The 26,734-nt window shown below is 39.6% G+C and overlaps 1 protein-coding gene across 1 annotated transcript in view; it reads left to right on the forward strand.

The window, feature by feature from the left end:
- Positions 1 to 1,006: 1,006 nt before the first annotated feature.
- Positions 1,007 to 26,734, forward strand: part of PDGFC (platelet derived growth factor C) — a 136,022-nt gene continuing 110,294 nt past the window's right edge. The window contains exon 1 of the mRNA XM_086612208.1: positions 1,007 to 1,124. Coding sequence (XP_086468334.1) covers positions 1,007 to 1,124 — 118 coding nt within the window. The remainder of the gene's footprint in view (positions 1,125 to 26,734) is intronic.

Consider the following 26,734-nt stretch of genomic DNA (forward strand, 5'->3'; position numbering starts at 1 on the left):
ACAGCTGTAAAAAGCTGAACCGGTGTTTCCGTCTGTTCACGGAAATGCCAGAGCTCGGCAAGTCCTGTCAAAAGGAAAATAATCTGCATCCAGAGCCTCTTTCAAAACTTCCTCTCCGCGCTTTAATTCCCAATACCAAGGGCATGCTCCAGCTGAAATGTTTAATTTAACTACGCGTCCAATTCTCAAGCACGAACCCAATTACCGTAAGAACAACCCGGGAAACAAATACCGGTAAGTCAGTACAACCGCTCACCCTAATTACCGAACAGAGAAAACCGGCCCCGGACCACGGCGACCCCGCGTCCTCGGAGGCTGGGGCGGTGGGGCCGAGACTGCCCCCGCCCCGACGCCCCAGCACCTGTTGCGCCGCCATTTGGCCGGGAGCGAAGGGGCAGCGGCGGAGGCCGCCCCCGCTCTGCCTCCTTCTTCCCCAACCGACAACTTCCCGGGGCGTAAACGGGCATTTCTGTGGGAGCGCGGCCGGCCGGCCTGCCCGCCCCGCCTCTCCCTCCCCCTCCGCCCCCCTCGTCCCGCCGCTCGTTGCCGGCTGACAGGTGCGCGCTCCTCCGCGGCAGCAGCAGCCCCGCTCGCCCCCGCCTCTCCCGGCCCCTCTGTCTGCCCCGCGCCCTCGCCCGCCCCGGCTCCTCCAGCCCCCCGCCCGGCACGGCCCCGGATTGTTTAGTCCTTGGGAAGCTGGTCTGGGTCCAGAATTTGCTTTGATCCTTCTTTTTTTTCTTTTTTTTTCTTTTTTTTTTTTTTTAAGAGGGAAGAAAAAAAAATCCAAAGGAAAACAAAACCTGCAGACACAGAAAAAAGGCTCTAGGAAAAAGTTTTGGATGGGATTATGTGGAAACTACCCTGCAATTCTCTGCTGCCAGAGCAGGCTCAGTGCTGCCTTCTCCCCAGCGGCGCAGCCCGCGCCGGGCGCTGCTGAGAGACGCCCGGGCCTCGGTGCCGCGCCGCCAGTGCCTGCTGTGCCGGAGCCCCTCGCCCCGCCGGCCCAATGCTCCTCCTCGGGCTGCTCCTGCTGACATCTGCCCTGGCCGGCCGGAGGCAGGGGGCCGCCGCCGAGTCCGACCTCAGCAGCAAGTTCGCCTTCTCCGGCGCCAAGGAGCAGAACGGTAAGGAGCCGCCGCTCCGCCGCCGCAGCCGCGCTGCCCGGGGCAGGGGCAGGGCGGGGGCGGGCGCCGGCCGGCGCGGAGCGGAGCGGAGCGCTCTCCCCTGCGGGGCTGCCCGGCGCCGCAGAGGGAACGCGGCCCGGGGCGCGGTGGCGGCCGTGGGTGGCGGGGGAGCTCCGCGGCTGGGCCGGGGTGAGCGGCGCTCGGCAGCTGCGTGTTTGCCCTCCGCGTTCGGGGGAGCGCCGTGGGTAAAAGGGCAGCGGTTTAGGCGGCCGGGAGGGAGCCCGGAGCCGGCTCGGAGGCTTCCTCCTTTGCGGTCGGAGGTGCAAAATGTCCGTCCCCGTCCCCCCCCCCCCCCCAAAAAAAAAAAAAAAAGTATCGACCCGTGCATCTCGGTACCCCTAAATGTTTAGCTCTTGGGGGGTGTGTGTGTGCGTGTGTGTATGGGGGGGGGGAGTGTTTGTGCGTGAATGGGAGGTATTTTGTACAGGCTGGAAACGAGCTAATCCTGCATAGGAAATGAGAATTACTTTCAACTTTCAAGTGTACCTGAAATGTTTAGAAAACTCTCAAATGCAAGTTCCCTTGGGCTGGGGCTGCGCAGAGCTGGAGAAAGACTCCTTTCATACAGCAAGGGCAGCTTCGGGGTGTGTAATTTGCTTAGCCCCTGAACTCCATATGATTTACATTATTCAGATTTTTAAGCGCCTTTCCTCTTGATCTGTTATTATGAAGTCATTTTAAAGAACGTTTTACAAACTGGAATGTTATATACTGCATGAAACCACACAGTGTGGAACATCTAAAATAAAGGCTGTTAGCATACCTTCATGGAAACCCTGGTGCTTTACGGGGGGGGGGGGGGGGGGGGGGGGTGGTGTGAAAAACTTAGTACTTTGCATGTCAGCTAGAACAAACTTTCTCCCTGGGCACAAACCAATACAAAAGGCCAAGCTGGGAGCTCTCAAAACTCTCTGAATTGTAATGAAATAAGGCAGAAACGCAGATTTGAGGCTAATTCAGTTCTCTCAACTTTGAACTTGGGACTCCCCAGATAAAAGTGTTCTACGTCATATCTTTTGATAGAAAGCAAAGTTTCAGAGACGTCCACAAGTGCTTTGTAAATAGGTGGAATATGCAGTGCGGTAGCGAATTTAGCAGGAGGAGATTAATACTTCTGTGGCCTGCTAGTGTGATGATATATGGCACCTGTGGACTGCCGGAGCTGCTGATCAAAGTGCAGCATGGGGATCAATCTCTAATCAGAGCAACTGTGAAGGGCCAGAGGAAAGTGATCAAAAGACTCGGGGACCCGGCTCTTCTGACAGGAAACCAATCAGACTTTGTGCACAGTGCAGGAAATTATCTGCTGTGTGTGAGAAAAGAAATCATTCACTTTCTACCCCTTCCCAGCTTACCTGGTGTTTAGGGGCTTTAGGGCATCAGTTTGTGACAAAATGGGCTTGGCACTAATATACTAAAGTCTGAAAGTGTTGTTATTCTGCCTTCTGCAAAATTTGCCTGGTGTGCGTATGAAGTGTATCGACACACAGAAAATTACCATTGCTTTGCTTTGACTTTGTCAGGATTGGAAAGAAACCTGCTGCGCTGTCAGTCTGCCCTGAGAGGTTTGTTACAGGATAACACAGCTGGGCCCTGAAGGGCCACCAGCGTCCAACAATGGGAGTGCAACAGTAAAGTGTAAAAGGTAGATCATATGGCATAGAAGCAAAACTGATGTAAACAGGTATAAGTATACATGACAACACAAACTAGATTCTGTTCACATATGTCAGAAATGCAGCTGCCTTAGGTCAGGCTTCAACTGGTTTGCAATGTAATTTGGCATGCTCTAAGGTACAGTCACTACGTCTTAGAACAAATGCAAAGCCAGGAGATTTTTTTTTTTTAAGAAAGTGCCCTGAAATTGTATTCTGTGGTGGTTTATACTTACAACAGTCTAAGTTCTCTTTGTAGCTTACTTGAAGTTTGCTTTCTAGTTGTTCAATTGCAAAAGTTATTTTAAAATTTAGCACAAATTTAGGTACAGCTAAGTACCAACCCCTGACTTTTCTTAACTGATTTTAATTATTTGGGGGATCAGTAACACTGGTCAAACCAGTTCTTACTTGATTTAATTAGAGTGATTTTTACACTCTGCTGCAATCTAAAGATTGTATAGCTTTTAGCTAGAGGCAGGTTAAAACTCCCTGGAGTAAGAGAATGAGATATTGTTGTTCGCCTGCCAAATAATCTTTGGTCAGGAGAAAGGGAGATTTTTTTTTTTCACTCCCACAGTCTACAAATAAAAATTCTGTCCTCTACTTGTAAAACTGCTAAATGGCCAAGAAGTTTTGCAGTAGAATGGAGTACAGTGTTACTCAGCTGCACACGTGGGTGGCTGTAGCTGTTACTTTAAGGTGATACTGAAGATGTCTATGACCAGTTATTAAATCAGTGAGATTACTTGTGTTACAAAGCATAAGCATGTGCTTAAGGATTTTTTTTTTCATAATTGGTATTTATTTATGAGCTAAATGATTATTAAGTTCAAAATTACAATTTGACTCCATTTACTAAATGTAGACATAACGAGTTCTTTTGCTTCTGCTGCATAGTGAGTGTTGGTTTAGGTGGCAATTTCCTAGTGTAAATATTTATTTGTGATTGCAAATAGATATTCTTAGAACACAATATTTTGCTGCTACCTCCTAGGAATTCAGTATGATGATTGTTGTGGGGCCAGTGTAGCTCCATTTGAAACCACTTAAAACTACCTCCTTGTTTGTATTGGCCCTCCATTATAATCAGATTTTCTTTAAGAACAAGTTTTATTTATAAACTGTGTTTGACAGTTAAGGGTTTTAAGTAATTTCCTTGAAAAATTCATATTTATCTTTAATGTTTATATTTGTAATTCACCTGAGTAAGTATTCCTCTGTAAGTTCAAAGAAGTTTGTGCAACCATTTTCTGGAAACTGAAGTAGCAGTAAATGGTGCATGTAGTGATGGCTCCCAATTTTCTGGATGAATTTCATTTCCACAATTCTTTGTCATGTTATAAAACCGATTATGCTTTGAAGGGTTTTTCGTACTTAGGTGGCTTTATCAGTTCTCTTATGGCTGTCTGATGTATTTATTACCATTTTTCCATACTGAAGTAAAGAGTCAAGAAAAATTGGTCTCAGTTTCTCTTGAGGAACAAAACTCAATCTTTTGCATGTTGAGTTGGATTACTTGGCTTACTTAATTCTTCTTTCTGTTATAGTTCTTGCTACTTTTCCATCTACTTTTCGATGTTATTTTTATGTGGTATCTTCATCCGGTTCCTGTAGTTTCAACAGTGGCTGAGGGAGCTATTGATGAATTGAATAACATGAATGACTTAATTCTAATGACTTAACTCTGGTGGTCTGAGTGCACCTGCTTATGCAATATTGTTAGTTCAATCTAGGTTTGATTACAACATGATGTGGCGGAAGAATCTAAATTCTGTTTTCTTGTCTGTCTTAGGACAAGACGTGATAAATGTTTGAAGTAATTTTGCTAAGCTATCAGCTGTTATGATTTCTATGAGAAATATAAGGATGTCTTTAGAGAAAATAATGTAAAAGCTACTATTGGGTGCCATAAGCCATGAAGCGTATAGTTTATGTGGCATATACATTTAACATGTAGTAAGGAATGACTTCAGAAGACCAAGAAACTGAGGTCAGTTAGCAACTCACCAGGACCAGTTAGTTAGAAATATTGATTTTCCTGCAGCCAATTTCAAGTGTGAATGAACAGCAATAAATAGAGTTGCTGAAGTAAATCTTATAAAACCAAAGCAATATTTGATTTCTGTCAATCTTGCAGCACCAGTAATGTGCCAGTGATGATCTATCTTTTGATAGAACTTAATTTATTTTTCTTTCTTTTTTTTTTCTTCTCTCACATGAATAGAAACACTTAATAATAAGTTTTATTAATCGGTCACTTCATAATGTATTTCTTAAATCTTCTGAAACAGGCAAGATTTATGACGCGTATAAAAAAAACCCAAAAACCAAACAGGAGCCCTCAAGCTGGAGTTTGAGACTCGTGTATCTCAGGCCATCCTTGGGAAAAGTTGGTGGATGCAGCTGGGACTGAGCAAGTAGCTGAAGCGCCAGAAGGAGCTTCTTTCATCCTCTCGGCCTGTATGTGACCTCACATGCCTCCTCACAACCACCTAGAGGATTTCCTTGTTCATGTATCTCCAAGGGGAGCTTCCAGCTTATTCAGAGATGAGTACAGCATCACAACATAGAGTTTCTGATTAGGCTCATTTAACTCAGCCTGAACACCTGAAAGAAGGTGTTGATGTCCAAGTGATGCAGTACATCGAATCCTTACAGATGGGAATGTCAGTGCTTTTGCTTGAGTGCAGTCATTTGACTGCAAAATTACCTCTTATAAACCAACATACTTCAAAGCAGTGAGAATTAGCGCCACTTCTGCTGACTCTTGTTGAATTGATGAGTGCCAGTACAGTCTGGTGACTACTGCTGGGTAGCAGAAATTTTCCTCATTTTGAAAAATAAGGAAGTATAAAATATGAGCACGTGTCATCTAAAGGGAAACTTGATAGTGATGCAGTTTTTCTCGAGTTTAATCTATTTCTGTTTAGTCCAGGACTTGTTTTGAAATGTTTTAAAGCCCTTTTCCTGGAGAGCGAAGAATTGCACCACATCCTCTTTTGACTTAAAGCAAAGGATTATGGCGAATTAGAGAAGTTCTTCAACACCGGAATAAATTGCAGTGGAAGAAAGTTTTAAAAACTGTTTTTTTTCCTTTGTAGTTGACTTTTGGCGTACTGTCTGCTGCGCAGCAGACTGCTGCTTGGGACTTCTCCTTAGTCTTGCTGCTTCTCAGTTTCTTCTGTTAGGTAACAGTTTTAAAAGCACAGACCATTTGCTACTTGTCCCAATTATGTAGGCATTTCAGCCTTCCTGTATCTTTGTTAAGTATCTTGATGGGACTTTAGGGAGAAACACTTAAAATCTTATTTTTACAGTAACTAGTTCTTATGAGGTTTGCAGATCAAACTTGAAAGCTTTGTGTCATGTTGTTTGGGGGTTTTTAGTTTGTTTTTCAGTTAGATACGGAGTTTTATAACGGCGAAGAAACACAGCGTACCTTGAGACACCGACAACTATACTACCAAAGGGCTTATACTGAACTTTGTCTTCACATAAATATATCTTTTATAACTTTATCCAAACCCTTTGAATCAAATTATTACATAGTCAACGTGTAATAGCAAAGTACTGGTTTGCATCCTACAGCAGTGGTTGTGCATTATAGCAGAGTGGTTTTGGGGGTTTTTGTTGCTGTTGAGTAGTTGCTGCTTTTGTTTTTTGCTGTCTGGCAGCTCCTGATTACTAGAAAGAGGACATGCTGTGCCAGCCTACTTCCCTTAGCTGGAAATGAGCCTCTTCAATTGCTGTATAGATAGCTCTTGGCTTTACCAGAGAGATATGCCTTTGCTTTTTAGTCACAAAGTGCATGTCATGGAAAATACACTTCCTGATGTGTAAGCGTCTTAGGAATTGGCCTGTACGTAAGTAGTCTTTTAGCGGAAACCTGTGGGACTTAGAAAAAGTTACACAACAGAAAATTAGTAGAGCTAACATGTAGAAATGCAGTTATTTTAGTAGCACTTGGGTATCTTTGTGTGCTTCATAGTTTAAGAGTTTCTGAGGAATTAGTTGTACATTAAAACTTACACAACCCTGCCATTCTCTTTTGGGGAAAGCTTTTGCAGCTTGTGTTTGAATGTGAAGTGCTTTTATTCGAGTAGGTGTGTGAAAATTCATGATGTTCAAATATACTCTGAAGTTCAAATATAAATTTGTATTCTCTAGAGGCTTTCTGAAATTGCAGGATGTTATTTTAAGGTGGCAACACCAGGAAAATTTATTTATGCCTCCATCTGTAGATATCCTAGCCACAGGGTTCATCTGTCTTCTGATCTTCTCGGCATCCTTCTACTGAGATTTTATAAACATATACCCAGTGTTACATTGGGTTATTTGTACTTAATTTCATGATCCCACAGCATGCTAAGTAGTTTTCTTTTATGTGAAGATATCCCATCTTACAAAGCATGTGTACAATAACATCTTTACATGTTTTCATAACCTAATCGGTTTCTATAGAAGTTGGTCAGCTGGGTGAGGCAAGGCAGGACTCTAGACACTGATGGAGGAAGTCTTATACAAGGAGAATATAAGAACTGTTACAAAATTAGTGTAAACAAAGGGAGAGAGCCCAACTAATTCCTTGATCTCCCGCAGGCCTTTGCGTTAGAGTTAGCAAGGCCTGTCTTTCTTCTGAGTTCAATTAGTTGTATTCCAAATATTCCATCTTTGTTGTGTCCATGGTTTTGGACTTTGACATTCACCTTGCATAGGCATGACCGTACATTTGCACTGGGCTAGTAGGCTGGTAGGCTTCTTGTTGCTGTGGATTCCTCTGAGGTCCTGCGAGTGTGTGCCACCTCTCGAATGTGTCAGTGTGCTTTTACCTTCGCCAACTAGACCATCAGGTGAGCTGGCTGCAGCTCAAGTGAAAAGAACTCATCAGCTGTTTAGTTCATCTTTTTGGATTATTATTTCCCTGAGTGGCTGTTCTCATTCAAGCTGGGCTAATTTGAGACTGTACAGGTTAACTCTGCACTGAAGATGTTCACAGTGCTAGTAGCTGCTTTTTTTTTTTTTTCTCCCCTTACTGCCATTTTCATATGCGGGTGCTTGGGGCTGGGGAAAGAGAACAGGAATTAACCTCCCATGTACTGCAGTCCAACACGATACAGGCAGAAACAGCATTTGCACATGAAATAGGAAAATGTTCAAAGGTTATTTACCATGTAGTGGCATCCTTTTATAGTAGTGAGGATGGAAGAGTTTGTGAATTAATCTTCATAAATTATTCATTAATCTTGTGCTTTATGGTAAATTCATTCAAGGTATTATTATAAACACAGATGTTTTAAGGAGATTCTTCTAGGGCGAAGAGCATCTCTATTCTTCTACTCTCTCAAAGCCCAAAAACCTGAGATTTCTTCTTGAGTTTGTTAAAACAGATTGTTAGCTGTATTCAAATAGTATGAAGGCATGGCTCTGAGCATTATTGTACTGATTTCTTCACAGGAAGTGCAAGCTATGCGCTGGTTCAGAATAAAGCCAGGTGAAGGACCAGGCGGCGGCAGGGAGGCCAACACTTTCACCTGGTCACGCACCTTGCTGGCACTGTGGCTGGAATTAGAAATCTTTGGTTTAAATTTTTTTACTATATTTTCTAGACAAACGGTGGTAGTTGAGTAGCTATCTTTTTACGTTCCCTATGATACTACAGTTCTCCTGAAGGAAAGCGAGGGAGGTCCTCCAAGCTTTCGACAAATGTCTGGCATAGCTGGTGATGATTCTGAGTGCCACATTTCAACTCCCTTATTGCCCTTACATGGCTTTTCTTGAAATATTATGTCAGTCTCAGAAAAAGGAAATGCTGCTGCTTGTGTTTCCTGTACATTTAATTCCTTTTTGTATTGCTTTTGCTGTAATATTTTTGTTACAAATTCACCATAAATTATGTAAGATGGGGAGGCAGGAGATTAGATACTGCAGTGAATTAGAGAATTGGTCCTGTAATCTGATAAATGGGTTTCAAACTAGGTTCAGGCAGTAAAACATAGAGGAGTGGTGCCCTTTTTGTAGGTTTGATAGTCTATGTCTTTAAACCATTACTCAGTTTGGCACGTATTGGCAGAGTTGTAATTTTCTGTGAAGGAAAAGTCCAGGTGTAAAATACGAGGGAGTCTTATATTTGAAGAGTAGGTTACACTGGAAAAATGATCTTGTGGACGCTTTTACCACACCTTCCATGTCAATCCATAGCTGTTAATCTCTCTGTGCCACTTTTAAAGCATCACTTGTTTTAACACGTATGAAGTGGGAAAATTACTTTGCTGGAAAAGGTTTATGAAATAATGGATAATATTGCTTATTTTAATTATCTTTAGCTATAGTCTTTTCCAGACATTCAGTTGTCCAGTCATTTATTAAACTGTTATTTGGGGAACTTTGTTGGATGGGCCGTTGCATGATAGGAACTAGAGTATCTGAAAAATTGGGAGTTTTTAATGTTTAAATTATTCTTTTTTTTTTTTTTTTCCTTGGTGTACTTCACCAGGGAGCCATCTGACTGCCTTCCCACTTGTTCAAAACAATCAGAGGCATGAGTCCTAGGAGTTCCAGGTTCTCCTCTGATTGACAGGAAACCAGCACTCATTTTATGCAATAGCTAAACATTAAAAAAGGCATATGGCACAGGAAATTCTTTTGCTGTTTGCGAAGGTATGGCATTTCCAAACTGAAAGTGTTGTTCTGACTATTTCACCGGTAGTGGTGAGTTATATGAGGCCACTTCCATCTGCACAGAGTCTGTTTCACTTGCTTGTGGTTCTGGGGCTCATTCAAATGCTCTAAAACAAAATAAAAGGAATGGATGTAATAACTTCTTTATGGAAAAGTCATAAAAAGCTACAGGGCCGTGTAAACAAATTGGGTCATTTACAAGATGTTTAAGTGATGGATGTTCAGTCCAAATTCGAAGGTGTGGATTAGGTTTTACAGTCATCTTGACTGAATTTTGCCCTCAACAAGACTTTTTTTTTCCTGCCAGAATGCCTTTGACAAATTCTCAGAAGTGGTGTTTTCAAACATTTTGGTCCATTCAGAGTAAAGCTGAGAAACAGGAGAACAATTCAGTAGTATAATTTGATCTTTTTCTAGGTGAATGAGGGGTCTTTCTTGAGCCACATGGTTACACTGTGAAGCCGTAGTGGAACTTTGTAGCATTCCTGGGGAAAATAAACTGAAAGTTTCCCTTCTGGATTCAAACATGCCTGAACTAATTACAAAGCAACCGTTTTGGCTCTCTGCTCCATGCATATAAATAGGTTTGCAGAGAACAGCAGTGACTGTGATCCAAGTTAAACTGCACTAGTCACAGAAACTTCTGTTGGACGAAATTGAACCACTGAACATTATATCTACAGTGTGTCAACTCACGAGACCCTTGTGACTCATTTCATCATTTGTCAGAGTACTGAAAAAGTGGAGTGGAAAAGAGGATAATTAATACTTTTGCATGTTAAAATACGTTCTGCAGGGTTATTTATATGCTTCAATGTAAGCATAAGCTTATGTATGGGCAAATTTCTCAAGTTTGGTGAAGGGTCATTGGTGTTAGCTACTGTGGTGTGCTTTCCTTCTCATGAGATGTGGTTGCTCAGCTCTGCTATTGCCAATGCAACTTCAACTACCTTTCATAACTTGATGCACTAAAATTTCCAGATCATTTCACAATGAAAATAACTCAGCACAAGTTTGGACTTAGCTGTAATTAACTACACATGGGTGAAGCTACCTATTTGTATATACAGCACTAAATAATGAGCTGTTAACTCGTCAATTAGATGCTTGACACTGTGCCTGTGAAAATAATAGTTGTTACTTCGGAAGTGTATATGTGTGATTATACAGTATTTGAAGTCCTTCAGAAAGTGACTCGAATGAATGTTGCATTGTACAGTGTTGATTGTGGCAGGTTTGTATCCATGTTATTGGCAATTCCTGTTTTGAAAACATAGTTTGGGGAGCATGGACTATCTTAATACCTCAAGGTTTCAGTGTCTTAGTAGTAAGTGTGTCTGTTGTTACACAGGGAGACCCATACCTGCAAACATTTCTGTTGTTTGAGTAACTGTAGTGGATCTGAAAGTGAAGTAAAGCCTCATAATTGAGAACTAACAAGTAGCAGCTCCAAAGCAGACATGATTTCTAGGCAAGGAGATGGAACTGTTGTATGTGATCTTACCTAATGCTACGTTTTAAAATACCGCTAAGGATTCTTGCTGGCCCTGTCCTGGTTTCAGCTTTCTTTTATTTATGGCATTCAAAAATACCCAGCCCCCAGGAGCACTGCATATCTATAGTCAGACTAGAGTCTGAAACTTGAAATACTCTAAAAATTTCTGCTAAGCACTCACTGTATTTATACCGCTGGTATAAAAATTCACAGAGTACTTACCTCTAGTGCTAATTCAGCCTTTTAATTATTTCTTCTGAAGTGGAGATGGAATTTTGTGATGAACAGTACCATTACTGCTAAGGGTCTTTGCCAATAGAGTCTTTCAGCAATCTTTACCTATTCTCATAAGATCCTTTATAAAGATTGTCCATAAGATGTTGAGATCAGCCATCTTTTTGGTTTCTTGGTTGGGGATCTTTATTTTATATCTGTTCTGAGTACCTGCAAGAAGTAGTATGTGCGTGGGGAAGTGGGTGTCCTAGGCTAAGTCCAAACAAGGCTTGCAGAAAGTTTTTGAGCTCATTAACTTGCATCTTGAGAGACCGTCGAGATCATCATCAATCTGAGCTAACACCTCAAGAGTGCCACACCTCAGTATAGTGAGTGTACCAGTAAAGAGAGCTCTGTTACTTAAATATCTACCTGATTTGGAAAATTATCTTACTGCTTGTGAGGAAAAAGATGGTTTCGTATAGTTGTCAAGTAGAAATACAAACATGTTTCTAAAGCATCTGCTTGCCCTATCAGTGAGAATCTTGCAGAACTCTGATTGGCCTCATTAGTCAAGATGCATGTGAAGGTATTGTGGTAGTGATAATACCTAATGAACCAATTGTGATATTTTTCTGTATTGTTGTTGCTTTTAATGTAATTACCAAAATTTGGACCTGGTTAGTTCTTTGGATTATGGAATGAAACTGATGCTGTGCCTGTAGACAGGATCTGTAGCTTCTCTTTGAGATTAAGTTTGAGAATCCACAATGTTATTGTTAAGAATACTGTTCCAGGGCTGGATCAATGCCCTTGTATAGAGCTGATTTCTCTTGCTCGTTATTGAAAAAAATCCAAATCTTGTTAATGGTTCTGATTCATCTGAAACAGTTTAAAGTATTTCACCATAGAATGGAGGCTTAGTTTTCTTATGGACAATTTTAACAGCACAACATTTATTTCTAGCAGCAGTTGCTTAATAGATGGTCTTTAATTACTCTGTTTTATAGTTACATGCACTTGTATGTGGTTTATTCTGACATTTTTATGTATGTGGATGCTTAATGTATGTTTGTTCTGATTCTGTTTATTGAGGTTTATTCTTGGGCTAGATTGACTTGTTCAGATTATTTCACCTTCAGGAAGTACTTGGCAATCTTTATGTTCAGTATTTGCATTTCAGATGAGAATATGTTCTCTAGTTTTTTAAAAAGCAAAAATCTCTTGTTTTGAGTTGGCTTGGGCAAGTAGTGCTGAGTATTGGAGATAAAACTATTTAAACTGTATTAAAAGTGGGTTAGCAGTATGTTAAACAGGTCTCCAAACTTCAATAGATGAAACAGTGTATAGTTTAAATAGTAATCTTGTATGTATATATGAAGATAAAATAATGCTAGGTAACAGGGCAAATAATATTTACATTTCACTTTCATTTTCTTGGATTTGGGAAGAAAGGAGTCTTCTCTGCTCTTCCGCATGTCAGCTGTTCTTACATTCATTTAATTCCAGGCAATGAGGGCTGTTGAACATGTGGATCATAGCCCCGCATGCAGCTTGGATGTGGCTGATGCGCTCCACAGAGGGATAATGTCTCATCTGTATGGCTGCAGCTGGTTCACGTTCATCTGGTTTTGGAATGTGCATGTGCACCCAGATGTTGCTACTGAATGTAGAATAGAGTAGCTATTGATTTCTGAGCCCTGTCACCTCACCCTGTCTTCAAGACCTTAGAAGACAACTCTGGAATATGTTTTTGATTTTTTTAAGTGAATAGTTTTATAAATAAATTGCAGCACTCATATATTTATATATATTTGTCTCTACTGCATTCCCTTGGCTGGCTTAAGACTTTAGGAACAGCTACAATGGAACAATGTTAGTTTTTAGTCACAAGTAGCTGTTTTTTCAGATACATTTCCTTTCCATCTTCATTTTGCAGGATAGTCATTGCTTTGAAGCTTGAAGTCTAACCTAAAAGTAAAGTACTTAATATTTGTAGTAGTATATCATGTTTAGTTAACTCCTGCCCTTGCTTTAGTCAAATCCTTAATATAAAGACAGTTCTAAACTTGCTGCTTACTGTAATGCGTGCTAGTCTGTGTCCTGATGGTTTATTGTATTTACTGTTCCCTTAAGTGTGAATACTTCCTTATAAATAGTGTGTTACTAGCTGACTAGATCCAATCCCTAAAGTTCCCCACTGACAGTATTTTGGATAGGTGTAAAAGATGCAAAGGTATATTGAGGAGTTGTTCCCTAAGATACCCAAGAACTTTTCTATGTGTATGAGGAATTCCACCAAAGTTGAGAAGTGATTGGATGTAGTTACTAAGAGACAATTACATGATGCACGTTTGCAAGATCAAGCCGTTGTCAGTAATTGAAAGCTTGGAAAAAGGAAGCATCTAGCAGGATGACTTCTTTCTCAGACTTTTGATTATGTCCGTAAAATGTACAGTTAAGTTCAGCAATTGTACTTATGTTTGCTATAGTGATTGTGCCTGTCTAGCTATAAAAACCATTTACTGCATGTGAATTGCTTTCTTATCTGACAAAAGAGAAAGAAATTAATAATGACTGAAGTGTAATAAAGCTTATTTATGGAAAGTAGTATTTGAAAAGTAAAAGCTAATGTTACTTTCATATTTTGAGCATTATATTCTTTTATAGTTCTCTTTCATTCAGTGCTTTTTCTAAGCTAAGGAATCCAAACTGTGTGTAGAACAACAGGACTTCCACCCCATTTATGATACAATATCGATAGACAGATATGGAAATCTGTGCTGTTGATAAGAATTCAAAAATAATTTGATAAGAACCCAAGAAAATTCTTCTGCCTTTCTACTAAGGGAGAAATAGTCTTTTCCACAGTTTGCAGAGTAGTTAAACAACATTGGATGTATTGTAACACAGAGAAGTGGTATATATTGAGAGGCGAAGACAGAAATGTGAAAAGGAAATCAGTGTTGAAAGCTATCTATAGGAGGAAATAAAAATAAAGTTAAGTGAACCACACTGCATAGATACTGTCTCTCCGTGTATCTTTTTTTCTTTCTGTAGTAGAAGGCTGAATAAAAGAACCGTAACTCTTCTTTGATGATTACCAAATGTGGTTCATTTTTTTTTTTTCATACTGTTATGCACAAGTATCTTATTTTATAAGTCTGCTAGATAGATATCACCTGATTTTTTTCATCATGTAAAGGTATTGAAAAGGAGGGTTTGGAAGATTTTTCACTATAACAATCAGAACGTGAAGCTATAAACAGCAAAGGCTGCAATCTAGTTTTTGTAAACACTGCAATATACTGGCTTGGTTTGTCCTTCTACAGCATGGTTGACTGAGATCTCTTTTTGAGGTGCTATTCCTCAAAATACAGGATGCGTGTATTGGTGGTTATTCAAACGAGTAGGTCTTTATTGTCGTTCAGCTAACCTTCTAGTAGGCAAGCTTCTAATGCCTCAGTTGACTATGTCCTGATGGTGACTTACTACAAAGCAATATTGGTAAGTCATTGGCTTTGTTTTTACGTTATTTGCCCATAATGATCAATGTGAGTGAAAGTTTACTTTTTCTGAGAAAGCTGTGAATGCTGTGCCATTTTCTCTCTTGCTTCACGTTAAGCAGAGTTCATATCCAGGGGGCGAAGAGAGAAACCTATGCTTTCAGCTGTGATAGTGTTTCATGCTGAAATATTCCTCAATGTCATGTAAGTATTTATATGTCTGATGAAGTACAGATAAAAGTAGTCGATTCTTGAGCTTTTTATCAGTATTGTATTCTCCATGTAAGCAAGCTCGGTTTTTCTCTGTTTTCTCCTTGTGAACCAAAATCAAAATGTTGGACAAGGCCTCTTGTGTTACTTGTCTTTTGTGTGGCTAGTAAGTGTGGTTTTAAAGAAACATTTAAAGTAATTATCATTATTTTAAATGACAGCAAATGATAATACTTTTAAAAATCAAGATAAAAGCATTTTAAAAATGAAAATTAATGGCAGTGGAAAAATCATATGTGTCTCTGAAAATTCTCAATACATTTTCTTTTCTGGCACATGCTTATGTTGCCATTAGGAACTTGATCCTTAAAGAAAGAGGAGAGAACGTAACAAACTGCAATGGTACCTTGGTGCCAAGATAGATTCAGTGCAACCATATTTAGTTGTGGGTTTTTTTTTGTTCCTGGCACTTTCGGAAAGAATGATTTCATAATGCTTGACATACTTCTGAGAAGAAACAAGATTTCCACCAAGACCTCTTTCTTTCTTTCTTTCCCTTAACTTTTAGAACTTTTAGTTATTTATGTGGGTTGAGGAGCTTTGCTTAGAGCTTGTGTTATACATCGTACTTGTGAGCAGTAAATTTTTTTTCTGTGTGTACTTAAAAACACCCAAACACAAATAGGAGGAACATAATGTTAGGTGCTCTTTCAAGACCTGTGTTTACAGCCAGGAGTGCCTATGGTTTATAAACCATGGGGAGGCAGTCTTCATGGAAATAAATAATGGCTATTTGAAGGGCACAGAGAAGCTCATGAGAAGGTAAGCCAAACTAATTACTGAAAATTTTAAGAGTAGTTGTTTCATCAAAGTGAGCATTGAATGTCCTTGCATTGGTATCCTGATAGACACAATGCAATATAAAGCTTTTTTGTTGGTGTGTGTTTTTTTTTTTCTTTATCAATTATGATCTCTCAGAAGAAGGGCCAATTTGAGCCTCGTTTCATTTGTGATTGAAAGCTGTCTCCCGGTTGTGATGTACCAAATGACTATAAAAGTCAGTAGGTGGTTTGGTTAAAGAGGGAGTAGTGGAAAACAAGTGCATTCCTGTGGTATGATAATGGGAGAAGGAAAATCAAGTAAAAGTAATGCAAGAGGAACCATTTTGAGGCTGTTAGAAAAAAAACGGCTTTAGCCTTAATGAATTCTGCGTTTTTGTTTTTTTTTTGTGTGTGTTTTTTTTTTGTTGTTCTTTTTTTTTTTTTTTTAAATAAACTGAGCCCTGAGGGAAAAGGGTGTGATCCAGACAGTGGTTGCAGTGTTGGTTTTGAGTAGAAAGGTCAGCAGCTTGTACCTGCCAAAAAAATTTCAGTCAGAAATGGTTAAATGTGGCTTTACATATGGATGGAGGGGGAGGAGCTTTGGTAATTTCTCTGTCTGTGAACAGCCCTGGAGCCCCTGGCATCGTCTTTTGCAGAAGTAAAAGTTATGATGGTCAAGATGAGGCTTTCAGTACTCAGCTAGCATCTGCTTTCTGTCACAGTTAAAGAAGGGCTAGAGGGAAGGATCTTGTGTGTAGCTGGTGTGGTCTGTGATTCAGCTCCTGAAAACTGAGCCAAAAGAAAAAAACTCCAGTCAAAACCAATCAGTCAGTCCTTCTCTTCAAGATCACTTGATTACAAAGAATGCCCGGTAAACATAATGGGATTGTTTGCTCAAAGGACCAGGCTGTTTATGTTACTGCTACCTTTTGTAGCAAACAGTAGAGAAACTCCATAGGAAATGCTCAGATCAAAACTAGGACAAAAAAGAAAAAAGCATTCACTCAAATGTTAGCCACGTTTGGAAAATAATTTTTCTCCAAATCTTTTCCATGAAAAATATTGATGGTTTTCACCTAGGTAATGTAAATAGGTGCTTTCCCTGCAGTGTAGGAAGAGATGCTACTAAGACACTGTCTTCTGCAGTTCGATAAATACTGTCTTGTAATAGAAGTGACAGAAACAAGGCAAAAGTAATAATATTATATAAAATTTAAGAATGTCTTTAAGTAAATGAGATCCAACTCGAAGAATCTGCTTTCATTCTCTGACAATTATGTTTGTGTTTTGCTTTTAAGATGAGTGCCCTTATCTTCAAATTCTTGCTGCTCTGGAATTTCTGTCCCTTCCAGAACTGAAGTCTGTATGTAATTCAGCTTTCCTGAATTTTCTTTCTTTTATAAAAAGAGTACCTGGTTCATTGGTTACGGATACCTTTTTTTCCTTACTTCTTCAAACCTCTGCAAGTACTGGTTCAAATAAGCGATATTACTTTCATAGAGACTGTGTCCAGAAAAATAGCTCTCTAAATAGCTTCGGGTACCTCATCGTCTTTCTTAGAGTGAAAACGTACTTCTATGTTGTTAATTTCTCAGGCTTGGTATGATTCTGTTTTCTTTCCATAGCTTTCTCATAAACATGTGAATTACTTAAAGACCTCACTCTACAATTTTAACATCTTAATCTAACTGCAGAGGGTTATCTAATGATAATATCACCTCCACCAGTTGTTTTATAACTCTTCAAGCTGTAGCTCTATATTAGGCTTTAGACAGTGCTAACAACTTTCTTAAGTACCTGCAGAAATCTTTCAGGATCATGAAGGCAGAAGACCTTTTTATTGCTTCCTTGATGCAAAAATTTTGCCAGGGACTTCACTTAACTACAGTCTATCAGTGTAACACTTCAGTTATATTTCTTAATATCATGGCATTATTCAGGTAATAATAAAGCAAGAGCAGTTGAAAGCACAAGGTCTAGCTATTTCTGCTGTTCTGTGCTTGTAATTTACTTGAAACTAGGTTTAGCCACTACTTGAGTAGGCTTCCAAAGAAATATAAAATGCTAGATGAAGGGGTTTTGGAGACAGTGTGGTAGTCTTCCATCTGTGTTGGTACTTAATGTGACATGATGGTGCTCCTGTAATTGTTTGTGGGGTTTCTGCTGTTTGTTTTGTTCTGTTTTTTCCTAATGCTTTAGGGTTGAGATAGTGACTGAGATCACCTCTCACTTGCTGCAGAAATAACACACGCTGCTTTGACCAAATTCAAATCGGAGAATTGCTCTTGGTGCCCATAAATTCCTTTCTAAACGCTTAATTTTCTTGCTCTACAATAATGCCTTCAGTTTAGAGCAGCCACTAATTAACTACATTTTGAGTTGATTATCCTCCATTTGGATCTGTAAGAATTGCCTTTCTGTTGCCCAGTCTTACACAACTTTGGATATATTTTAGTATTGCTTGGGATCCTTACATGAAAGATGTGACTAAATATTGGTTTATTATGTTTCATTTTAACTTGTGGATACTGTAGGAAGAGAAACTGTAGTAGTTGTGGCAGTAGGGTTTGAAAGCACAGCTGAAATCCTTAAGAGAAGGGAAACAGGACAGTTTTAAAGGCAGAACTCCTTAAGAGAAGGGAAACAGGACAGTTTTAAAGGCAGAACTATTACAAAACTTACTCAGACATGACTCTTGTTTACCAAGAAAATTTCAGTTAAGAATTACCAAATTGCCTTCTAAATCTGGAAATTTTTAAAGATGTAAAACTTAGGGTTAATTAGCTTATTAAATATTAGACTGAGAAGAATTCAAGAAAATTATTCTTGATTGTACTCAAAAAGAAGTGCTTTGTATTTGAGATGAAACAATTTTATTAAGGGTAGGCAAGGAGAGGTAATTAAAGATATGGAATGATATGTGCATTTTGAATACCTTCAATGGTAATGAGGCCAAAAGGAAGAGATAAGGTTAAGTATAATGCTGTGATCTACAATACTGTAGATTAAAAGAAAGCACTAGTGATGTAGCCTGTGTGCCAAGGCAACTCCCTGAGAAATATCTGGAAGGTAATAGCCGCCATTCCAGGTCAAATGAAAGGTCTGGTTAGCTCAATGTGCTGTGTCTGACAGTACCCATTAAGGAACGTAATGATGATTCCCTGATCTATTTTCCTGCCTTCTAGCATTTTAGTAGTCAGAATTTTTTCAAAGGTGCAGGCAGAATTTTGGAGTTAGGTGGCCCAATAGCTTTTTGAAATCTTGTAAAGTTTTGCTATCTACAGTTTCTAGTGGTGAGAAAGTTTAACCACATAACAGATAAATATCTTCTTTTGGTTGCTTCACATGGACTATTGAATCATTTTATTCACTATAATATAGTTCTTTGGTTTTGCCTGTGGTTTTTAGATTTGACCTGCTATAGTGGAGCCTCACCTGAGAGCTGCTTCAGACTTTGATCTGTCCTCCTGTGTAAGTGTCATGTGTATGTCTATAGTAAATATGCATATATGTATGTGCGTGGGTATAGGAGATTTGAATAAAAATGCATATAAAGTATGTATCTTCTGATAATCCAAGTATCAAAGGGTATTGGCAAGAAGTATTTGAGATAGGAGTACACCATGGATTTAAACAGTGATAGCTTTTTCTCTGGTTCTCTGTGCTTTTGCTGCAGGTCCCTAATATTGAGGTTTTCTTCTTAGCAGTATAATTCTGTCCCAGTGGGACAGACAGTAGCTCTGCATATGGGAAAGACACTGAAAAATTGCTTTTTGTCATGTTCAGATCTGGGAGTGAAGGGAACCGCAGTGAGATGAAGCCATGAATTTCACAGGAGCAAGCTGTTTTCATGTTCCACTTCAAGTATATCAATGTTAATATGAGTAAAAGATGTTGTCATTCAGGTGGTGACTGTAAAAATGGGAAGTAAACTTTCTAAGTGTTCTTTCCTGAGCATTAAGTTGTGGTGTCAAGTGGTGTTCTGTTTGTTTTGGCCTTGGTTTTTCTTCCCATAGACTTTTTTTCGGCTTGTAAACCTTCAGGACTAGAATCTGCTCCTCCATTAGACCTGTACCTAAGAGGAGCGGAGACTTTCTCTACCTTACTAGCCTGCAAAAGCAGCAGGTCTAGTTACTGAGTTTACATGAAGAGCCCTTTTCAGTACTGTCATCGGCAAATGGCAGCTTTCTGAGGGCAGCATGGAGGCTGCGAAAACTGGGATCTGTTTGCCATTCATGTGAGGGAAGGACATGTACACGTACATGTAGGAAAGTTTGTTCTGCATTAGATCTAGAGATGTTTGTCTGAGCATCATAATGACAGTAAATTGACCTTGCTGATTATTTCAGCTCCTCAGTTGAAGGGGAACCTCCCCTAGAAGTAAGCAGGTTCTTCAGCATAGCCAACAATATTTAGATCTTGCAAAGGAGTTGCTAGTCTCCCATCCTTTTCCTTACCCTCCTTTTGACTTGAATTTTATTTGTAAGAAAGTTTACCAGTGAGTTTCACAGGTAGCCCCTTATCTTTGTCTACCTTGTGTATGATAGTGATTGACTTCCCGTCCCCTCTCCTTTAAACAATATTTTCTAGGGTTTTGTGGTTATTTTTAAATGAAGAAAAACGTATCCTTCAGAGTACCAGATGCTTCACCTGACTGTATCTTTCTAGTTTCTCTTGAGTCAACACTTGGCATTTAGGAATGTGTTTTTTGATTGAAAGCAATATAAAAAAAAAATGTTATAAAAGTATATTAAAGAGGGAACTTGTATACCCCTGATGACTGCTGTGCTCTGAAGTTCTGGTTATTATACACACAACAAATAACACCTACTTAGTCGATAATCCTCATTAACCTCATCCAGTAGAGGTGACAAGACAAGTGCTAGGTGGTAGCACGTACTTTTTTTCTGGTAGTGTTTTTAAATTCTGCAGTTCTAGAGTTGATGTTGATGGCATGGCACTGTTGTATTTAAATTGTAGAATTGAAAGCTCAGCTTTAAATTTACCTGGGAAGTTATTTGGGAAGCATTTTTTGTAAGTCATCTCAAACAAAAAAATAATTTTCAAGATTGCTTTATGTCTTTAAAAAGAGCTTAGCAATTGAATTAGTTGTTTCATTTTGGCGTGTTTTTTTTTGTTGTTGTTGTTTTGTTTTGTTTTGTTTTTTTAATAGATTCTGAAGGGAGGAATGAACTCTGCAGTCATGAGCAGCCTAATGCATGCTCTGCTGAAATTTTTTCTTTCTCTTCAGTAGTATTGGATGACCCTGTTAAGTGAAGCCTGCAGTGATCCAAGCCTGATTCTTTGTGGGCAGAGTGAACAGTAGGGATGGATGTCCCTGAGGATGGTGTCAGTGGCATGGTGCTTACTGATGTTTTTTGTCTGTAGGAAACCCTTTCAGAGGGAAAAGGTGCTTGCTGTGAGATATGTTTCTTGCTTGCTGCTGGATCCAGTACTGATCATCTGGGTCTTCTTCCCCGGTCTCCTGTCTGCCTTAGGAGGGGCTAAAGGTGTTGGGGGAGGAAAGAAGAGAAAGGGATGCTCGGTCCACAAATTGAAAAATGCTTATACATATGATTTCTATTTTTCTTTATTTGGAGAATATTGTGTGGCTTTATTTGGTAAAATAATTAGACTTTTATGAAAATATAGACTGAAGTGATACCATGCTAGGTGATATGTAATAGAAATCTCAGATCAATTTGCTAGTACTTCTTTTTCTGGCTCACTTTCAACTGTGCCTGTGAGCGCAAAGGAATGGCATGTATTTATACATTTGTAAATAAGATCCCACACATTTTCCGCTTGAGAACATGCACTCGGACCTTTTATGGTCAGGAAGGGGTGTTTCCCTCTGTCTGTGAGCTACCCAGAGAACTACACGTTTCCAAGTATGCAGTTCAGAAACTTACAGATAATACTTTGTGAACTTGAGTTTAAATAAAGAAGTTTGGGGTATTAAAGACAAAAAAAGTAAGGCTTTTCTCTTTTTCCAGTAGAAACATACTTCAGGATAAACAAACAGGTTTTGAGGTCGATGTTCTTCTTAAGCTGAATTGCCTTAGTCAGTTTTACTTTTAAAAATAACATAGATCAAGCACTCATGACTATGTTTCTTCTTTTCAAAATGTCTATTTATCAAAAGATATTCAGTTGATAATGGCTTATTAGGATATCCAGAACTTATCCAGAACTCTTACTGGATATTTGGTGTCAGTTGAGCATAATGTATCAACATAATCCAGCAATAATATTCTTAGAGTGTATTGATTTTGTGGTGTTTTTTTTGTTTGTTTGTTGATTTTTGGTTTTGTGGGGTTTTTTTTGTTTGTTTTTTTAAATCCAAAAACCCACGTAGGTGACATGTGAAAATATTTCAAAAATAAAAGCTACTCTCAGTTCTATCTCACTTATCAAAGAAATTTCTGATTCAGTTTTACCGATCTCCAACCCTGTAAGATGGATGCAGAACACTCAAAGGTCCCTGCTATTAAATAGTACTGTTGTATTGAGTAATATAGAAGGCACAAATGCTGTAGTTTACCAATGAAGCAATTTAGCTGCAGAAAACATTAAATCTGTTATCTTTTATGTGAAATGATGAATTGCTTTAGGGAAACTGTAGTGTATAGTACAAAATATGTGTCCAGGTGAGGTTTAATTTTCCACCAACTGTATCACTTCTGATCATCAGGGCTTTGAAAACTGCAAATAATCTGAAGCTGGACAATTTGAAATGTTTGAAATACACTACAAGAGCTATACCTTTTTCAGTTATTAAAAAATGTTTTCAGTACTTATGGTATGATGCATACAGTACTCCACTCTGGCTTTTATACTCAAAGATTTTAAGTAGCTTTTCTTTAAACTCGTTGCTTGCTGTCTTCAGATTAAGCAGAAAAAACTTTAATACTTGCCGAAAAAGAAGAATGCCTACAGAAAGAACAATCACTTGCTGATTACTAAAAGGGATCGTTTTCAAAATTTTCAATTCGTTTCCCAAAGAATGCATTGCACTGAGAGATGTGAGACTTGCTATTAAAGTGCTTTTCAATTTTTGGCCGGTTTAATTAGGTCAAAATAAAATCACAGCAATCTGAACATCTTAATAACATGGGTCATTACAAGTGACAAGAACATATTTTGAATTACAGTGCTTTCATGTGTTTTACATACTCAGTTACAGTTTGAGATAAGCTCAAAGTGTTTGGGAAGCTTGCTTTTTTCTACTTAGAAAGGATGAATTGTATGTGATAGCCGGTTCACTTTCCCTTAGACTGCTTTTGGTCATATCATTCTGCAAAGGTAGTATTGGTGCATTCTTCAGTTTGGATCACAGAAGTCTAAATTTGCAGTCAGTGGAGATGTCCACAAAGGATTTGCCTTAAAATTTTATGGAGACGTGTGTAAGTTCTCTGAATCACGTCATACAAGTAGGAATTTGGACAAGAATTAAGATTACCTTGCAGCTGCTTTTATAATATAGGGGGCTTTCTCTCCAAGGTCATGTTCTTACATTAACCAGTGTTTATGTAATCTTTGAAAATATGTAGTAAAATAATTCTCAAGAGTTAGGTGGTACTTGTAGTTATTGGTTCTTGCTTTGTGGTACTGTAGGCTTTTGTTCCTAAAAACGAATAAAGAATTGGCGGTAAAATTAACTTTTTTGGGGTAACATAGATTCATAGATTCATAGATTTCTAGGTTGGAAAAGACCTTAGAGATCATCGAGTCCAACCATCCCTAATCCCCATTAAACCATATCCTCAAGTAGCTCATCCACCCTATTCTTAAACACATCCAGGGATGGGGACTCAACCACTTCCCTGGGCAGCTTATTCCAGTGGCTGACAACCCTTTCAGAGAAGAAATACTTCCTAACATCCAACCTGAATCTCCCCTGACTAAGCTTATGCCCATTTCCTCTTGTTCTATCTCCCATCACTAATGTAAAGAGCCCTTCCCCTACCTCCCCACCATCTTTTCTCAAGTATTTATAGGCCGTAATCAGGTCTCCCCTCAGCCTCCTCTTCTCCAGGCTAAACAGCCCCAACTCCCTCAGCCGCTCCTCATAAGTTTTATTTTCCAGCCCCTTGACCAGTTTAGTTGCCCTTCTTTGGACTCGCTCCAGGAGCTCAATATCTCTCTTAAAGCGAGGGGCCCAAAACTGGACACAATATTCCAGGTGCGGCCTCACCAGTGCCGAGTACAGGGGCAGGATCACTTCCCTGCTCCTGCTGGTCACACTATTCTTGATACATGCCAGTATCCCATTGGCCTTTTTGGCCACCTGGGCACACTGCTGGCTCATATCAAGCCGGTAGTCAACCAACACCCCCAGGTCCTTCTCCGCCAGGCAGCTCTCCAGCCACTCCTCCCCGAGCCTATAGCGATGCTTGGGGTTTTTATACCCCAAGTGAAGGACTCTGCACTTGGCCTTATTAAAGCTCATGCCATTGGCCTCAGCCCAACGATCCAGTCTGTTCAAATCCCTCTGAAGGGCCTCCCTACCCTCGAGCAGATCGACACAGCCTCCCAGCTTGGTGTCGTCCGCAAATTTACTGAGGGTACATTCAATCCCCTCATCCAGGTCATTGATAAAGATGTTAAACAGAACTGGACCCAGCACTGAGCCCTGGGGAACCCCACTGGTGACCGGCCTCCAGCCGGATTTAGCCCCATTTACCACCACTCTTTGGGCCCGGCCATCCAGCCAGTTTTTAACCCAAAGGAGGGTGTGCCTATCCAGGCCAGCAGTTACCAGTTTCTCCACCAGAACACTATGAGAAACTGTATCAAAGGCTTTACTGAGGTCCAGGAAAACTACATCCACAGCCCTTCCCTCGTCAACCAGGCGGGTCACCCTGTCGTAGAAGGTGATCATGTCACTAGGGGTTTACTGAACAGGGGGAATAAAAGGCAGAAGGGGGCAGAGAAGTGATGATATGACACATGAGAAGAGTGAATTTGCCAAATCTGTGCTATTGATGCTTACTTTCAAGGTGAACTTTCACCCACCACTTGCCATATCTTGTTTATGAAGGAGTTGGTAACTCACGTTCTTGCCTAATTTACATGTGTGGAAGTCAGGAAAGTTTTATGAGTGAGAAAACAGTTATGTGATCATCTCTTGCTTTAAGATGAGCCAAGAAAGTAATTCCTCTTCCAAAGAAGTAAAAATCAGTAGCATAATGGACTTTCTAGGGTACTTTCTCAACTTAGCTCTTCTCTACTCTGTGTAGGCCTAGAGATCCCAGTGCCACTAGGTAATTAGTGGTGTAATCCTGAACTTTGCTCAGCCAGAGGCAAGCAAAGCTATTACTTAAGTGGAAATAAGTGAGAAGGATTAAAACAGAGAAGATTGAGCCTCAGGGGGATCAAGTGTATTCTTGGAACTCAATTGTTGTCACTTAATGTGTTTAATTCTCTCTTGATTCACAGGGCATGCCGTGTGCAATTATCTGGAGTTACAAATAACTAATCTGCAAATTTTTGAGCTAAAGCTGCCTTTTTATTGGTTAGACTAAAATATGTCTTCTGGGAAGTTTCGCTCTGCAAAACAGGACACTATTTTGCCATTTTCTTTTTTTCTTTAGTTTTTGTTTCCCCTGTCTCCTCACATAAGATTAATTACCTTTTATACTGTTTTTCCATTTCTATCCTTTTACAGTTGTTATTGGTAGGCTATTATATGAATTTTCTCCTCTGTGTGATTTTTGTAGTTGATGTTGGTTAATGATGTCATTGTTGAGGGCAGGAGGATGACCTAGGTGACTTCTCAAAGGTCTTACTGATCTCTCTTTCCTCTGATTGCATATTAAACTTGCTCCCCAGCTAGCCATACACATGTCATGGAGCTAATTAATGTTTTAGGTGAGAATAACATCCATGACTTACTAGATAGCAGGTGATTCTCTTGTGTTAGATATAGTGAGCACTTCGATCCTGGCCAGGAAGCTCTTCAGAGGGACTCTGTGCTAAAAGTTCAGCTGCTGCTCAGGTGCTTTGCTAGATCAGGGTCAAAGTGTCAAGTGTCTTGTAAGTTCAGATCTATTTCTTCTGACCCAGTGAGTAGCGATGTTTAAAATGTAAAAGTTTGTTACAATAAGGTGTTTTGAAGTAGAAACAAGTTCATTATACCCACATAGTCAAATACATCACAAACAGAGGCTACGGACTTGTAGTTTGAACCTGACTACCTATGCAAAGTATCATGGTGTTTATTAAATTGGAGAGCCCTGTTCTTGAATCTTATCTGTGCTTTTTTATGGTCTGTCTGCAAGAAACTTCAGTTGTTGCTTTGAACCACACAAAAGTCCGTTTGGTTACTTAAAGGCCACCTCTTGCTTTGAATGATAATGAAGCAGATGGCATCCTCTATTACCACTGGAGCTGAAAACGTGGTATAAAAAGAGTAAAGGAACAAAACTCTGCAGTTGTGGAATGATCATTGAAAGGCTCCAAAGACAAAACCTTTCAGTGATTCAAAGCCTTGTTAAAAATTCTTTCCAACCTAAGCTGATAGGAAGGCTATATTTGTAAGCCTGCGATATTTGTGGGAGCTGTGGTTATGGTGGCACCAAAGGATTAAAGTTCAGTCTTTATTTTCAGATATCTTCACCTTTAAAGCAGCAGGTCATTAGTTTTTATGTTCCATGGTTGTTATTTTTTTACCTGAAATTAGGAGAGGAATAATTCTTAGGTGTCAGAACCCTGAAATTGTTTGCACCATCAAAAAAGCTTAATGCAGTTTTTGTGATGATCATGTGTGCACTTTTATTGTTCTTTCCAACAGTGATGTGATCTGTTTTTTAGTACAGCTTTAGGGTAATCTTAACAGTCTTTTTATTGTCGTTGTGGTTAGTTATCAGAAGTCTTGCATTTGAGTGAGAAGGTAATCCAAAACCTTCCTTAATAACAGGAAATATTTGCCATTTCACTTCCAATACAAAAGAATTCATGTTTGCTG

Source organism: Tauraco erythrolophus, chromosome 5 (assembly GCF_009769465.1).
Source record: "Tauraco erythrolophus isolate bTauEry1 chromosome 5, bTauEry1.pri, whole genome shotgun sequence".
NCBI classification, from domain to species: domain Eukaryota; kingdom Metazoa; phylum Chordata; class Aves; order Musophagiformes; family Musophagidae; genus Tauraco; species Tauraco erythrolophus.